Consider the following 17,314-nt stretch of genomic DNA (forward strand, 5'->3'; position numbering starts at 1 on the left):
CTTGGCAGCCTCTCTGGGTCCGTTGAGTGGGACGATGTTTCCCATCCTCTGTATTTCGTGGATGACGGCATCAGTGTAAGGCATGTTGGGTCTGTCAGCCATACTGGGCAGGCGTTCCGGTCCAATCTCTCTGTCTATCTCTGCTTGGACTTTTTCTAGACATTCATGAAATGAGTGATTTTAGTTTACAGGAGTTAAGGAAAGATTTGATACCGCATATTTAATACCATGTGCTGTGATCTAACAACATGATCCTGCAGCAAGGCCTGTTCAGATTCCCACTGGCATTCACATTCACACAACACAGCGACTTTCTTTTCTATTAACAAACAGGTTTAAATATTCTCATGTAGCAAGAGTGACTGTGCCTACTACTGTACAGTATATCATTTAAATCCCCTGGGGTAGAATTGGGGAAATAAAATCAAAACAAATTTCATAATAATGTGATTATCATTCTTATCTGTACTGGCTTTAGTGGTGGCTGCTTGTCTACCACTACCATTATCATTTGTGGCGGCTCAGGAGGTAGAGTGAGTTACATCCATTAACCGGTAGGTCAGTGGTTTGATTCCCGGCTCCTCCATTCCGCATGTCCAAGTGTCCTTGGGCAAGACACACTTGCCCTCCGACGTGTCATCAGATGTATGAATGTGTGTGAATGAATAGCCCCCAAAAAGCCTGTCTGCACAGAGCTGTATGAAAGGGTGAATGTGACAAAACATTCACAGCGCTCTTGTTAACCATTTCCATGTTTTTCCATATTCTGTGTTATAAACTGTTTTCTTGTCTGTATACAACATCTCCGTCCTGGGTGAGGGATCCTCCTCTGTCTCTCACCCTGACGTTTCTCCTGTTAGTTCTCTGGAGTTTTTCCTCAGTGGATGTGAGGGTCTAAGGCCAGAGGATGTTGTTATGATGCTGTGTAAAGACCTTTGAGACAAACTGTAAAAAAAAAGGGCTACACAAATAAACTTGCCTTGCCTTTGAGTGTTCTGAGTGACTAGAAACGTGCTATTTCAAGTCCTTTTGGATTCATCATGATAGCACATATAGTTGTGGACCCATCAAGATCAGGTGTATCCACTTTGGCAAAGCAAGACAAGGCAATATTATTTGTATAGCCAATTTTTTACCAACATTTTTTTTTAACCAACTGTCTCAAAGGTCTTTACACAGCATCATAACAACATCCTCTGACCTTAGACCCTCACATCCACTGAGGAAAAACTCCCAAAACAAGCTTTTAACAGGAGAAAAGAATCTCGCGTGATTCGCAGTAACCGCACTGACGCATGCTGACGCCGGCGCAAATCACGCGAGATTTGGACGGACCAGGAAGAGGAGCTTCGAGAAGCTTCCGCTACAAACAAGCTTAAAATATAGACTTATTTAATTTTTTTCGGGACAATTACGCAATTTGGGGCTTCAGCACAAGACGGACATTACATACGAGCATCATGGAGGTATTTGGATGTTTTTTTGTGTGTGTTTTTTTACGAAGAGCTCCGGTGTCCCTTTGCAACCGTTATATGGACATGCACTGCTATGCCGAGACCCCCTGTAACTCAGAGAAGCCACGGAGGAATCTGAAACTTCTTCCAGCCCTTAGTCAACATGAGGGTGAGTAGATAATGAGCGAAATATCATTCTAGGGTGAACTATCCCTTTAATATTTCATAAAAAAATATTTCACCATTTCTACTTTAAACATCTTCAGAAAGCATGGCTTTCTCATGGACCTCAGTTTTGTGTTGGTGCTAATTAACAAATGTTAGCATGCTAACATTGTCAGACTACATTTATCATTGCTATTTGATATGCTAGCATTGTCATGATTAGTGTAATGTTTGTAGTGAAGTGTACCTACCCTGGATATCAGGGTATTTGATGAGGTAAACCATAGCCCATTGTAAAGTAGTGGAGGTGGTCTCTGTTCCAGCCAGGAACAGGTCCACGGAGCACAGTGCCATGTTGGTCTCAGTGAAGCCCAGGTCAGACTCTTTGTGCTTGTCACAGATGCAGACGAAGACAAGACAGTGAATGATCAGTTTGAAAGAGAGTGCTAAAACTTACCATGGTCTGTGTGTGTGTGTGTGTGTGTGTGTATTCACATACTTTTTCCATTTCAATGAGAAAAGCGTCGATATAGTCCCGAGGATCGCTGTGGTTCAGGTCCTTCTTGTGCCTCTGCACCTCTTGAGTGATAAAGTCTTTAACTTCATCAAACAGGATGAAGGCTTTATGGTGAGGACCGGGCAAGCGCTTCATCACTCCAGGGAATACCTCATACAGCTGCAGAACAAAACAGAACATGTAGATCATTTCACGTACAGTATCTCCACCCCCCCAGAGTGCAATCACTTTGAACATGACTAAACTACAGTAACTACTGACTTACTTGAACCAGTGGGGATCCTTCCAGCATAATAACCTCAGACAGATTTTTCAGTACGGTTTGGAATTTGTGGTCGCTGTAGTCAAAGCGTTTTCCCATCACCAGCTGGCAAATGATGTTGGACACAGCGTTGCTGAACAGGCCTGTTGTGCTGAAGGCTTCACCTGGAGGAGAAGAGATAGGACAGCTCTAAGAGGTTTTGCTGTTTCTCATGTTGGACTTTGAGCTTATAATAATTGAACACAACCTTTTTCCTTCTCTATCTCCTCCCGCAGGTGCCGGATCTCCTCACAGATACTCTGCTCCATTATGCTTTTGCCCACACCAAAGTTGCGCAAGGTAGACAAGGCAAATCGCCGCTGTCTCTTCCAAATGTCGCCATTACTCATGAACAGACCATCTGTGGTTCCTGAGTAAAACCTGGCAGAGACCGGACTGTATGGTCGATCCACAAAGTTCTCAGCTTGTGTCACTAAGGCTTGTTTCACCATCTTATACCCACACAAAACCACCATCTTGGTGCCACTGAAGCGGACGCCGAATACATCCCCATAGGTGTCAGCCAGCTGGAGGCAGAAGAGAGAGACAAACACAGGCGCTGCTGCATTCTTTAAAGTTTTTAAGTGATTACAAAACAATATCTACAGATAGACCACCAGGTCTGCTTAGATGTCAGTATTTGCCAGTCATTTCTACATAATAATCATTTTAAATACAAATGCACATTAACTGAAGTGGGTGAACAGTTTTATTGTTACATTCTCTAGCTTAATTTCTAAAATTGAGTGAATTGGGAAGGCACTACTACTACTCTACTTAAACTCATCACAAATTATGAAGTCCTTCAACTGTAAAACTTATTAAACCTGTCTCCTCCCACAATTTTTGCTCAATTGACACCAAACTTGCTAGACAGCATCTTCCAACTGTCCTACACAAACGATCCACACAGATTTTTGATTTATCAAAAATTGAGCCTATAGCGCATGAAAACGTTTGACTGTAAACAATAACAATCTTCCTGAAAAAATTTAATTGAATTTAAATTTTTATTAAATCAACTTAATTAAACAAGTTTAAATGTTGAATTTAAACATAAAACTAAAATTAACACTTGAAATTGGAACTATGTATAACACAACAACAACAACAACAACAACATATCGGCAATGTAATACTCAAAAGCCCTGTTAGATAAAAAATAACCAGTGTACTGTATTAAACTGTACCTTTGAGAAGCAAAGGTGTTGATCTTCGAAGTCCACATTGAATAAGTTCCCCACAAAAGGCAGAGCCAGCGGTCCTGGAGGATAGTTTGGTGGATTCCTGTTTCTGAGAAAGTCAGCGATGAGAAGGAAAACACAAAGAAACAGGAGAACGCCTTTAAAATCTAATCCCAGCAGAAAGTTATACAGCCACATGGTGAAAGACTGAGTCAGGCCAGCAGCAGCTCTCCAAGATGCTTCTCTCCCTCTGCTCAAACGTCTGTACAGTGGTGACGCCTGTGTGCGCTGTGGTTACCGAACAACAACCGCACACACACAAGAAAAAAAAGAAAACAATCAGAGTGAGTCCAAAGGTCACAGGTTTTTTGTGACACTGCAGTTACGTAAGCAGCCTCACCCACTTTCCCTTCATGAACAGAACCTTTATCTGGACAGGCACAATGAAAACCAAAGTTATAATAATCATTTAAAGATGCAAACAGTGGTGAATGGACCTGTGGGGTGGGGGTGGGGGGAGGGGGCATTGTCGTAGCAACCACTTCATGCTCAGGTGTTAAAGTGGTCTGCAGGGACCATGTGGCAGCACACTGCATTTGCATATACTATACTGTTGCCTGCAAGTTATGTTATACATGTGTGTTTGACACACAGATGTTAAGCCACCATGAAAGCAATTCATTTTTCCTAAGAATCAAAATAGACATTCGTAATAAAATAGGGTCCTCACACCCTGAAGAATGATAAGGCCCTGTAAAATACTTAATAGTTTGTCATAGTTAGTTTTCATCACTCACCAACAATAAGATTGCCTGCTAAGAAATATGTTTTCCAGTAACCTTAGATAAAGTGTTCAGTATGTAGCCCTCACCTGTGACCTACCTGTACCTGATACTGTATCATAGTATAGTGCATGATTAGGTGATAGCAGATGATGAATTAATGATGTGGGAAGAAATGGCATGGAAAAAATAGGTAGCACTACACATGGGCGTCGCACCCGTGGGGGATGGGGGTGTTTCGACACCCCCACTTTTATAGCAAAATAATTTCATCCCCCCCACATTTTCCAATGGTAAACCCGTGTGCCCACCCCTCGCTGTGCACCAGCATACACAAATGGAGCGCACCTCAGCCTCAGCCTCCTTACGCTGCATGAAAAGGCAGTGGTCGAATTGAACGGGCATTCACCCAATCACAGACCGCTGTCCGCGACGCGGCCGCCGGGCCGGGAAATTTGAAGTCACAGAGACGGACTTTGGTTACGTGCCAGTCGGAGCTTCTCTCACTCACCGGTGACTGAAAGTGAACAATATTGAGAAGAGACGAGAAAGAAGGAGGAGGCAGAGATGCTAAAAAGGAAGAGGCATCTTTTTCAACTGAAGTTTGTACCGGTGAGTGAATGGAAACCGGCTCTACGCCCCCTCAAATCAACACTCTGTCAGCGGAGGTAAAAAAAAAAAAATGCTCTCATTGCTTTGGGCAGTGATCAGCTCCGGTGACCGCGGCGCTGACTGTTTATCCCCGTATTAATTAAAACCAGACGCGGCCCGACACACGGTGCTGAAGCACGGACCAGCGCGGTCCAACTTTTAATTCTCGGTCCAGACTCCGAACCCGCGCGTCTGATTGGGTTGGTTGGACACATGTCAATCGCTCTGGTCGGAGCTCACCGCTGAGAACATGTGTGCGCGCGCCTGTTTGTTTGTGTGAGAGAGAGAATCAACACATTACCCCCCCACACACACACACACACACAGACAGGAAAGACAGCAGTGTTTTTCAACCTTGGGATCAGGACCCCATGTGGGGTCGCCTGGAACTCAGATGGGGTCGCCTTAAATGTCTAGTAATTGAAAAAAAGAAATTACTGATAAAAATATTTTTTAAACTAATTATCATATATATATATATAAAAATATGATTAAAAAATATGATTAAAAACACCACACACAATCCTAAACAACTGTAAGAGAGAGAGAGATTTTTTGAAGTAGCCTAATGATAGTTCATTTGTTTATATTCTGTCTGTTCAGCAGGTGGTGGTGGGATTCATAATGGATTAGAATTAGAAGTGTATCTAAAAAAAAAGGATTTTTACTCCCCCCCCCTCAACAAATACAAATTCCGGATGCTTTGCACACCCCTAATTGCTAGTATTAGTGCATACTACTAAAATATTGATTGAGAATCGCATATAAGACCCAAATGACACGTTAAATAATAGGCCTACTGATAGCAATATACAGCACTTAAATGCAATTTTTACTTGCTTGGCTGGTAAATTATCTGCCTGGCTGGTAAAAAAAATTCACTTACCAGCCTGAAAAAGTTAGTTTTGGACCCTGATTGGAAGCTTACTCTTTTGGCGATCTAAGGTGGGCTCAGGTCAATTATATCTTTTCGAGAGAGTTTTCAATCCAGCCATGAAGTGCAGAGTTTTTTTCAGGAACGTCGTAGCATAGGTAAATCCACCGTGATAACTACGTGATAGTGATTAAAAATTGCATTTTGTGATTCAAATTGAAATTCAATTTCCGTTCTTTGGAACACCCCCACATTTAAAATCATTGCTCCACCCCTGGCACTACATAATACGGCCCGCGACTTACAGCGTACCTACCGCTCTCTTGCGGCGTAGGTTGCCGCTTATTTCACACAAGTACTGAGTAACTGCAGCTCACTTTCCCCCTTGTTTCCCCCGTGCATTTACAGTGTAACTAGGCTGCGTCTTAGCGCGTAACTTACATCCTGCTTCACACCAACTTCCACAGAAGTACAGGGTAACTCTCGCTGTTTTACAGTATAACTAGGCTGCGTCTTGGCACGTAACTCCTGTCCTACTTTACACCAAATTACACAGTAACTCTCGCTCACTCCGCCACTAATTACCCCGCATTTTACAGTATAACTAGGTTGTGTCTTAGAGCGTAACTCCCGTACAATTACGTCCTACTTTCCCCGGACTTACAGTGTAACTCCTGCCAGGCACATTAGAAATTAAATAGTCTACTGTACAATATGAGCACAGTTGCAATCCATGTTTTCCAAAAGTGTCAGCAGCGACATTTCACCTCTATTTCAGAGATTTATTATTCATTATTTAATTGTATGGTTTGGAATAGGTGAGAAATGGGTATAGAGTGTGGACATTTTCCAATACAGTAACAGGCTGGCTGGTAGCAAACTTACCTCTCTAAAATGCACATCTATGAAAGTCTATTTCTGTCATCCAAGGGCAAAACACAAACTATACAGTAATACATCCACAATAATGAGTCATTCGGAGAGTTAGAAAATGTTTTTATTATTTATTAACCAGAAAACACATGACACATCCACATCCATGATCATTCATAAACTTTAAGTACAGTAAGTACCCTACTGTAAGTGAGCACTGTTACCCCTCCTTAGTCTGCACCTACACAGTAGCTGTCATGCACCTACACACTACTTGTCTTAGAGTTACCCAGTAAGTAGAGGGTAACGGGCTGTATTATAAAGTAATGGCTGTTACTCCCTCCTTACGCTGCACCTATACAGTAGCTGTCATGCACCTACACACTACTTGTCTTAGAGTTACCCAGTAAGTAGAGGGTAACGGGCTGTATTATAAAGTAATGGCTGTTACTCCCTCCTTACGCTGCACCTATACAGTAGCTGTCATGCACCTACACACTACTTGTCTTAGAGTTACCCAGTAAGTAGAGGGTAACGGGCTGTATTATAAAGTAATGGCTGTTACTCCCTCCTTACGCTGCACCTACACAGTAGCTGTCATGCACCTACACACTACTTGTCTTAGAGTTACCCAGTAAGTAGAGGGTAACGGGCTGTATTATAAAGTAATGGCTGTTACTCCCTCCTTACGCTGCACCTATACAGTAGCTGTCATGCACCTACACACTACTTGTCTTAGAGTTACCCAGTAAGTAGAGGGTAACGGGCTGTATTATAAAGTAATGGCTGTTACTCCTTCCTTACGCTGCACCTATACAGTAGCTGTCATGTACCTACACTGTACTTGTCTTAGAGTTACCCAGTAAGTAGAGGGTAACGGGCTGTATTATAAAGTAATGGCTGTTACTCCCTCCTTAGTCTGCACCTACACAGTAGCTGTCATGCACCTACACACTACTTGTCTTAGAGTTACCCAGTAAGTAGAGGGTAACGGGCTGTATTATAAAGTAATGGCTGTTACTCCCTCCTTACGCTGCACCTATACAGTAGCTGTCATGCACCTACACACTACTTGTCTTAGAGTTACCCAGTAAGTAGAGGGTAACGGGCTGTATTATAAAGTAATGGCTGTTACTCCCTCCTTAGTCTGCACCTATACAGTAGCTGTCATGCACCTACACTGTACTTGTCTTAGAGTTACCCAGTAAGTAGAGGGTAACGGGCTGTATTATAAAGTAATGGCTGTTACTCCCTCCTTACGCTGCACCTATACAGTAGCTGTCATGCACCTACACACTACTTGTCTTAGAGTTACCCAGTAAGTAGAGGGTAACGGGCTGTATTATAAAGTAATGGCTGTTACTCCCTCCTTAGTCTGCACCTATACAGTAGCTGTCATGCACCTACACTGTACTTGTCTTAGAGTTACCCAGTAAGTAGAGGGTAACGGGCTGTATTATAAAGTATTCTTTGTTATTCCCTCCTTAGAGTGCAAATACACTGTAATTGTCCTGCAACTACAATGTAGTTGTCCCGGAGTTACCCAGTACCTACAAAGTAGCGGGCTGTATTATAAAGTATTCTTTGTTATTCCCTCCTTAGTGTGCAAATACACTGTAATTGTCCTGCAACTACACTGTAGTTGTCCTGGAGTTACCCAGTACCTTCTACTGCAGCTGTAACTACTGTCTAAGTAGAACCAGTAAGTTAGAACACAGTTTATTTCACGAGATAACATCATCTGAAAGTACAGTAATACAAAGACAAAACTAACTGAAGTGTCCCTGACATCATAAAATAACAGATTTCTACTGGCTTTTGTTATTTACATTAAAGTTCAGTTTTGTTCCTTCTGTTATAAACTGTTTCATTTAGTTTTGATCCATCTGTCTGGTCCTTCTAGGTCTAAAATAGTCAGTCAAGTCAGTTTCATTTGACAAAATGTACTTTCTAAGTTAGAAGAGTCAAGTTGAAAAGATTGTTGTGATACTACTATCACACCGGAGTGTGACACTCAGTAATGGAGAATGGATGGGCTCCTCCATAAAAGGTGATCTTGATCTTGATCCAGCTCCTTGGGTCAAGGCAGAGATCAGGGTCATGGGTGGCGTGCCATTTCCCTCGTCAGGCACCATTTTCATGGCATCTCAAAAACCTCACCTGTGTAGAAACATAATTATATATTGTATCATCAACTTCATCACATAAATGCATCACTGTAAAACAAAGTGAGAAAATTAATAACTTTGAACGGTACAGTTTTTCTCATCATGGAATACTTAATCCCGGTTTTACCTTTCACATCATAAATCATTAGCCTTTTAAACCATAACTTGTGATTTTTAAGCATATTAATCAATTACAAATTATACATATTTTTTTCTTTAACTATTGAGTAAATATTTTAACCATTTAAAAATCTTCAATTTTACAAAATCAATGCTATGACCATACTGTTTCACAACTGTAGGCTGCACCAGTACATTATTGTTACTCTTAACTGTATTCATCATACCAGTCATTACCAACAGTAACGTTAGCTAATGGAGCTAATGTGGACAGTAGCTACTAACACAAATACAGTTCCCGGGTTAGCGTGGTTCAGGGGAAAACACACACTATTATCTTTAGCACAAGCTAACATTGCTAGCTGCGTTAGCATAGCTACTTAACTCACCAAGAGGTTGATAACGCGGTCAAACTGCCGTCGCACAGGTCCTCGGTTCATCCCTCTCGTCTCCCGGGGTGTTTGCTCTGTGTTTATATCAACATATCACATCGTAGACATTGCATAATTTCCCTCATTTCTCCACTTCGTCTCCTCCTGTCGTCCCTGGCTGTGTCAACAAGCTCCGTCCTCGCTGTGAGGTGGGACTTTCTACCTTCTCAACAGGCAACCAATGGCAAGTGAGCAGCTTCTGGTCTGACCAATGACAGATGGTCAAATCTGAGAGACTGTGATAGTCAAATAAGTCGTCAATCACAGTCACTCACCTTTGACCATCTGTCATTGGTCAGACCAGAAGCAGCTCACTTGTCATTGGTTGCCTGTTGAGAAGGTAGAAAGTCCCACCTCACAGCGAGGACGGAGCTTGTTGACACAGCCAGGGACGACAGGAGGAGACGAAGTGGAGAAATGAGGGAAATTATGCAATGTCTACGATGTGATATGTTGATATAAACACAGAGCAAACACCCCGGGAGACGAGAGGGATGAACCGAGGACCTGTGCGACGGCAGTTTGACCGCGTTATCAACCTCTTGGTGAGTTAAGTAGCTATGCTAACGCAGCTAGCAATGTTAGCTTGTGCTAAAGATAATAGTGTGTGTTTTCCCCTGAACCACGCTAACCCGGGAACTGTATTTGTGTTAGTAGCTACTGTCCACATTAGCTCCATTAGCTAACGTTACTGTTGGTAATGACTGGTATGATGAATACAGTTAAGAGTAACAATAATGTACTGGTGCAGCCTACAGTTGTGAAACAGTATGGTCATAGCATTGATTTTGTAAAATTGAAGATTTTTAAATGGTTAAAATATTTACTCAATAGTTAAAGAAAAAAATATGTATAATTTGTAATTGATTAATATGCTTAAAAATCACAAGTTATGGTTTAAAAGGCTAATGATTTATGATGTGAAAGGTAAAACCGGGATTAAGTATTCCATGATGAGAAAAACTGTACCGTTCAAAGTTATTAATTTTCTCACTTTGTTTTACAGTGATGCATTTATGTGATGAAGTTGATGATACAATATATAATTATGTTTCTACACAGGTGAGGTTTTTGAGATGCCATGAAAATGGTACCTGACGAGGGAGATGGCACGCCACCCATGACCCTGATCTCTGCCTTGACCCAAGGAGCTGGATCAAGATCAAGATCACCTTTTATGGAGGAGCCCATCCATTCTCCATTACTGAGTGTCACACTCCGGTGTGATAGTAGTATCACAACAATCTTTTCCACTTGACTCTTCTAACTTAGAAAGTACATTTTGTCAAATGAAACTGACTTGACTGACTATTTTAGACCTAGAAGGACCAGACAGATGGATCAAAACTAAATGAAACAGTTTATAACAGAAGGAACAAAACTGAACTTTAATGTAAATAACAAAAGCCAGTAGAAATCTGTTATTTTATGATGTCAGGGACACTTCAGTTAGTTTTGTCTTTGTATTACTGTACTTTCAGATGATGTTATCTCGTGAAACAAACTGTGTTCTAACTTACTGGTTCTACTTAGACAGTAGTTACAGCTGCAGTAGAAGGTACTGGGTAACTCCAGGACAACTACAGTGTAGTTGCAGGACAATTACAGTGTATTTGCACACTAAGGAGGGAATAACAAAGAATACTTTATAATACAGCCCGCTACTTTGTAGGTACTGGGTAACTCCGGGACAACTACATTGTAGTTGCAGGACAATTACAGTGTATTTGCACTCTAAGGAGGGAATAACAAAGAATACTTTATAATACAGCCCGTTACCCTCTAGTTACTGGGTAACTCTAAGACAAGTACAGTGTAGGTGCATGACAGCTACTGTATAGGTGCAGACTAAGGAGGGAGTAACAGCCATTACTTTATAATACAGCCCGTTACCCTCTACTTACTGGGTAACTCTAAGACAAGTACAGTGTAGGTGCATGACAGCTACTGTATAGGTGCAGACTAAGGAGGGAGTAACAGCCATTACTTTATAATACAGCCCGTTACCCTCTACTTACTGGGTAACTCTAAGACAAGTAGTGTGTAGGTGCATGACAGCTACTGTATAGGTGCAGACTAAGGAGGGAGTAACAGCCATTACTTTATAATACAGCCCGTTACCCTCTACTTACTGGGTAACTCTAAGACAAGTAGTGTGTAGGTGCATGACAGCTACTGTATAGGTGCAGCGTAAGGAAGGAGTAACAGCCATTACTTTATAATACAGCCCGTTACCCTCTACTTACTGGGTAACTCTAAGACAAGTAGTGTGTAGGTGCATGACAGCTACTGTATAGGTGCAGCGTAAGGAGGGAGTAACAGCCATTACTTTATAATACAGCCCGTTACCCTCTACTTACTGGGTAACTCTAAGACAAGTAGTGTGTAGGTGCATGACAGCTACTGTATAGGTGCAGCGTAAGGAGGGAGTAACAGCCATTACTTTATAATACAGCCCGTTACCCTCTACTTACTGGGTAACTCTAAGACAAGTAGTGTGTAGGTGCATGACAGCTACTGTATAGGTGCAGCGTAAGGAGGGAGTAACAGCCATTACTTTATAATACAGCCCGTTACCCTCTACTTACTGGGTAACTCTAAGACAAGTAGTGTGTAGGTGCATGACAGCTACTGTATAGGTGCAGACTAAGGAGGGGTAACAGTGCTCACTTACAGTAGGGTACTTACTGTACTTAAAGTTTATGAATGATCATGGATGTGGATGTGTCATGTGTTTTCTGGTTAATAAATAATAAAAACATTTTCTAACTCTCCGAATGACTCATTATTGTGGATGTATTACTGTATAGTTTGTGTTTTGCCCTTGGATGACAGAAATAGACTTTCATAGATGTGCATTTTAGAGAGGTAAGTTTGCTACCAGCCAGCCTGTTACTGTATTGGAAAATGTCCACACTCTATACCCATTTCTCACCTATTCCAAACCATACAATTAAATAATGAATAATAAATCTCTGAAATAGAGGTGAAATGTCGCTGCTGACACTTTTGGAAAACATGGATTGCAACTGTGCTCATATTGTACAGTAGACTATTTAATTTCTAATGTGCCTGGCAGGAGTTACACTGTAAGTCCGGGCAAAGTAGGACGTAATTGTACGGGAGTTACGCTCTAAGACACAACCTAGTTATACTGTAAAATGCGGGGTAATTAGTGGCGGAGTGAGCGAGAGTTACTGTGTAATTTGGTGTAAAGTAGGACAGGAGTTACGTGCCAAGACGCAGCCTAGTTAAACTGTAAAACAGCGAGAGTTACCCTGTACTTCTGTGGAAGTTGGTGTGAAGCAGGATGTAAGTTACGCGCTAAGACGCAGCCTAGTTACACTGTAAATGCACGGGGGAAACAGGGGGGAAAGTGAGCTGCAGTTACTCAGTACTTGTGTGAAATAAGCGGCAACCTACGCCGCAAGAGAGCGGTAGGTACGCTGTAAGTCGCGGGCCGTATTATGTAGTGCTACCAAAAAAGATATAAATTATTTAACAAAAGCCATGTGAGCATGAGAAAACAATGTGAAAATATACTTTGATAGAAGCAAATAGAAAGATCTTCTGACCTTGAGACTTACAGAAACACTCTTATTGACCACATGTACATCTGGCATCATTAAAAGATGCAAAGTTCACGTAATTGTTTGTGTGTCAGAGTGTATTGCTGCATCATGCACATCCAAAGCAGTGCAGTCGATCTCCTCATGTTATCAATGGATAATATATGATGAACTTACATGGATCAATACTGATAAATGATCAAGCCAGTACTGGTGTTTCATATTAAAATGCACTGACTGGAGCAGTGTTAAACCAACCAGTAAGTGAAGGCTTGTGTTGAGTGCTGTCTCTGACTCCATGGTTACACACAACAGTTTTGCTTCACAGGTGGTATTAAACGACATCTAGGTCTTTCCCTGTAGAGGTTGTGCCATGCTTGGCGGTGTGTTGGTTGTCTATGTGCTCCACGCGTACCCCGTACTTTCTGTGCTTTTCTGTTTGTTGTACAGTTCAATGTGTACACCATGTGCACTACGCTTCGTGTGTATATGTTTACTCCATGTGGACATGTATATTATGTGCACTGTTGTGAACATGAGTGTGGTTTTAGGAGCAGCTATGTGCCCGTGCCCAAGACAACTTTCCTGTCAAGGACAAATACATGTTATCTTAATCTTAATCTGAAGTCCAAATTCAAATTTGCAGATGTGCAAATCCTGTCCATAGCCTCACATTATTTGATACGACTGTGTGAATGTATTTTGCACCAAAAGCACTGCAGCAATGTGGGTGTTTGAGTTTTTTAATTTGTAATTTGTAAAACAGCCTTAGTTAAGAATCTGAAGGGCAGTGTTGGGTTTGTGGGAGAAAACAAATCTACAAATTCACTGCTCATGGAGCTTTTTTTCTCTGTGACCTCAAATTTAATGATACACGTTGCCTATTTTGTACAAATTCCACTGCTACTTGAGTGTTTGCAACCAAAATACTTTCATATTAAAGTCCACATAATCAGCAGTAGCTTGACAAATGGATGTCCAGTCTCTGACATGAATGTATGAAAAAGCTTTCTGACTGATCCTGCAGACACATGACCAGAGTGAGGAGTGGAGGAAACTGGAAGACAATAAAGCCCAACAGGGAGTGTAATGTTACACCCGAGGCTGAAAAACAAGAAAAACAAGGCTCGAGTTTCATCCAGACTTCTGACTGTGGCACACGAGCTGCATGTTAGGGAGGGACACAAATAAAAGGTAACAATGAGGTCATGTGCATGTGGAGGTTTGGGCCAACAACTTCAAAAATATATTCACTATCCATTCTTCACAAAAGAGTAATACATAATGAGATTATCTATAAAGCATTGAGTACTGGGATCACTACAATGTAATGTATGGTCAAATGTATTAAAGTTTGGACATATCATAGAATCACAAAAATGTGTCAAGACACATATTTTAGGGGCGTGGCACATGGGCAGGGAAACATGCTTCCATACAGTAGGCCCCCTGGAGGAGTCCTGCCCTCAACACAATGATATAATATTCACTATTCATAACATTGTTGTCATGTCATGCATCCTATGAACACATCCATTTCACTCTCAGTCCCCCCCCCCCCCCCAAAAGCTAAACAAGTTAATGAAGTGCTGTAATGAAAATGTTTTAATTTGTTATCATTTATTTTGAAATGAAGTAAATGAAAAATAAAATGGCACATCAATGACAATTAAGCCAATTAAGTGAATACTATATTTCAGATGTGCAATCCAGTCCAACTTTATTTGTTGAGCACTTTGAAGCATCCACAGTGGACCAAAGTGCTGAGTCAACGTCTTAGGGAACAAAGGCCAAGGAGAAGAGGTGGGTTTTAAGAAGAGATTTAAAAATGGAGTAGAGGCCTGGCTGTATTGAGGCAGATCATTCTATCAGTAACACATTAACTAAACTGCAAGAAGATTGTGGAATTGGACTGGTCCAGTTTTAACAGAGTGTTATGTAACTGACTGAAGTGGCTCCAATAGTATTTGACATTGAGCCAAATGGGTTAGATAACATCATAATTTCAAGTAATTCCATCAAGTAAATGTTGACCAATAATTCACTAGAAACCATTTCAATGATGTATTAATCATTTACATTTAGGTAAGTTATCCGTGGGGAGCTTCAACTGACAAAATAACAGGAAGTCTGGTCACAAACACACAACACACTATCTAGTTGCCAGTCTGCCTCTGTTCCTGTTTACATTTCCCAACCAGCAACAGCCAAATGTTGCCAGTTCAACTCCACAGATGCTGCAGCATTAAATGTTTCAGAATCATGTCATGTCATCATGTTTCAATCTCAAACAGAGTTATCTACTACCCCATTGATAACATTTAAATAATAATAATAATAATAATAATGAGGCTTAAACAGCACTTGTAGATTATTAGGAAACAACATAGTATTTTAAGACTGTAGCTGGGGTTTCTAAGGGGCATTAAGTATTTGTGAGGCTGCAGAGCTGTATTATTCAACCTCCATCTCTGACAAACTACATTTCCTGCTTCCACATGTTTGGAGGTGGAGTTATAACATTCAGGTCCTGTTACATTTGGCTATTCCAAATCCCATATTAGGTTAAAATTGGGAGAAGTAGAAGAGCTGGAGGAGCCTGTTGAAGTACATGACCACATGATCTGTTGACAGCCTGGACAGTGGACACTATTGCCTTCATAATGGCTTGGATGGATGGTTCATAGCCAGGAGCAGTAAGCCATTTGAAGTGATTTTGGATCAGGTGACCATTTTTAGGGTGGTGAATGAGAACTTTGACATTTGTAGATCTTCAATTGGACCTTCACCTGGAGATCCACTGAAGATTCATCCTACTGAACACTCCCCACTTTGGTGGCTGTTGGGGGCCAGAGATCTGCTCAGAGCACTGCAGGTCATACTCAGGGCATGGTGACAGAGGAGGTGCTGAGGACACTCTTCATTGAGGTTGAAGTTAACTTAAAGGATGAGCAAAGTCAGTTCAGACTGAGTTGTGCCCCAGTAGAGCTTAATGGCTCTGAACCCTGACCTTGGCCTGTACACATCAGCAGACGTCGCTGACACGGATCCAAACTCTACTAACTGGAAGGTCAGATCCTTCTCTTCCCACAGTGGTATACAGCCCCTCTGAGGTTTTAGCAGTAGATGCTGGCACCATAGTCAGATCCTTGCCGACCACCCAGCTGTGCCTGTTTTAACACTGGCTCCTCTTAGCTAGTCTGGAGTTTGCCAGAGTAAAACATCGTTTTGAGGGTTCACCACACCATCTGCTCTCCAAACTTATTAGTGGAACTTAGGTTGTACATTTGTGAGCTGTACTTTTACTTTATTTACATTTATCTTTAAGTCTGTGCTGCGTGTTCCTCTTTTACTGAAATGAAAGAGCCTACCAGTCTGTAAGGTAGCTGTCATGTGCTCAGACATACCATCATCAAGCAGTTCAGCTGCCAAACATCTTGCAGACATTTTGGCAGCTGGTAGGGGGCAGCATTGTGTTGTACATCTGCCTAGGTCTGCTGCTCCACATCCATTTCACTTTGTTTCTTTGGTTTGTCCAATTTGTATTACATTAGTGTGTAATATGCAACTTGAAATAAATAATGACATTTATACCACTTTGATGTACAGTAGGTGCTGTGGATACAGATTAAGATGTAAGATAGTTACATTATCCTTTACTATAATGTTCCATATCTGCAGAGCCACTGTGTGACCATACAGCTGTACACAAGCAAATGTGGTGTTGGTCAATAAATAATCTTGGACCAAAGACATCTGTGTGACTTTGATCGATCACCTGCTGCAGGCGACTAACTAAACAAATCTTGCAAATAATAAGTCATAACTCATCATTCACTCAACATGAGGCCATTCCTCAGAGCATCTCTAAAGAACAACATAGAGTTTTCCCCCTCAGTTTTAAAGGAATATACTGTACAATAATAATGCAGAAACAACAGATTATAACAAACTCTAAATCTGTATTTAATATCTTGATTTTTCATTCAGTCAACATCATTTTACAAAGACCATTTGCTTCTGACTTAGCATCATGAAGATATGATTGTCTCTACACAGTTGCAGCCCTTGAATGTGCTGTGTTATTTTCAGGATGCCCATGACACAATTTTGTTGCAGCAGGCAGCGAAAGATTTGCAATAAGAGTTTGTTTTTGCGCTGAGATTGCAAAAGCACATTTAAAAACAAATAATTTTAAAGATTCATTAAAGTACAACTATAATTT

The 17,314-nt window shown here is 41.3% G+C and overlaps 1 protein-coding gene across 1 annotated transcript in view; it reads right to left on the reverse strand.

The window, feature by feature from the left end:
* LOC146988170 (cytochrome P450 2J6-like) overlaps window positions 1–3,894 on the reverse strand; it is a 4,615-nt gene extending 721 nt beyond the window's left edge. The window contains exons 1-6 of the mRNA XM_085773227.1: window positions 3,628–3,894; window positions 2,646–2,964; window positions 2,402–2,562; window positions 2,119–2,295; window positions 1,871–2,009; window positions 1–155 (exon numbers count right to left, since the gene is read on the reverse strand). Of these exons, the coding sequence (XP_085629353.1) occupies window positions 1–155; window positions 1,871–2,009; window positions 2,119–2,295; window positions 2,402–2,562; window positions 2,646–2,964; window positions 3,628–3,819 (1,143 nt within the window). The 5' untranslated portion in view covers window positions 3,820–3,894. The remainder of the gene's footprint in view (window positions 156–1,870; window positions 2,010–2,118; window positions 2,296–2,401; window positions 2,563–2,645; window positions 2,965–3,627) is intronic.
* Window positions 3,895–17,314: the final 13,420 nt, after the last annotated feature.

This window comes from Trachurus japonicus, chromosome 4 (assembly GCF_045865225.1).
Source record: "Trachurus japonicus isolate A0001 chromosome 4, Traja_1.0".
In the NCBI taxonomy this organism is placed as follows: Eukaryota; Metazoa; Chordata; class Actinopteri; order Carangiformes; family Carangidae; genus Trachurus; species Trachurus japonicus.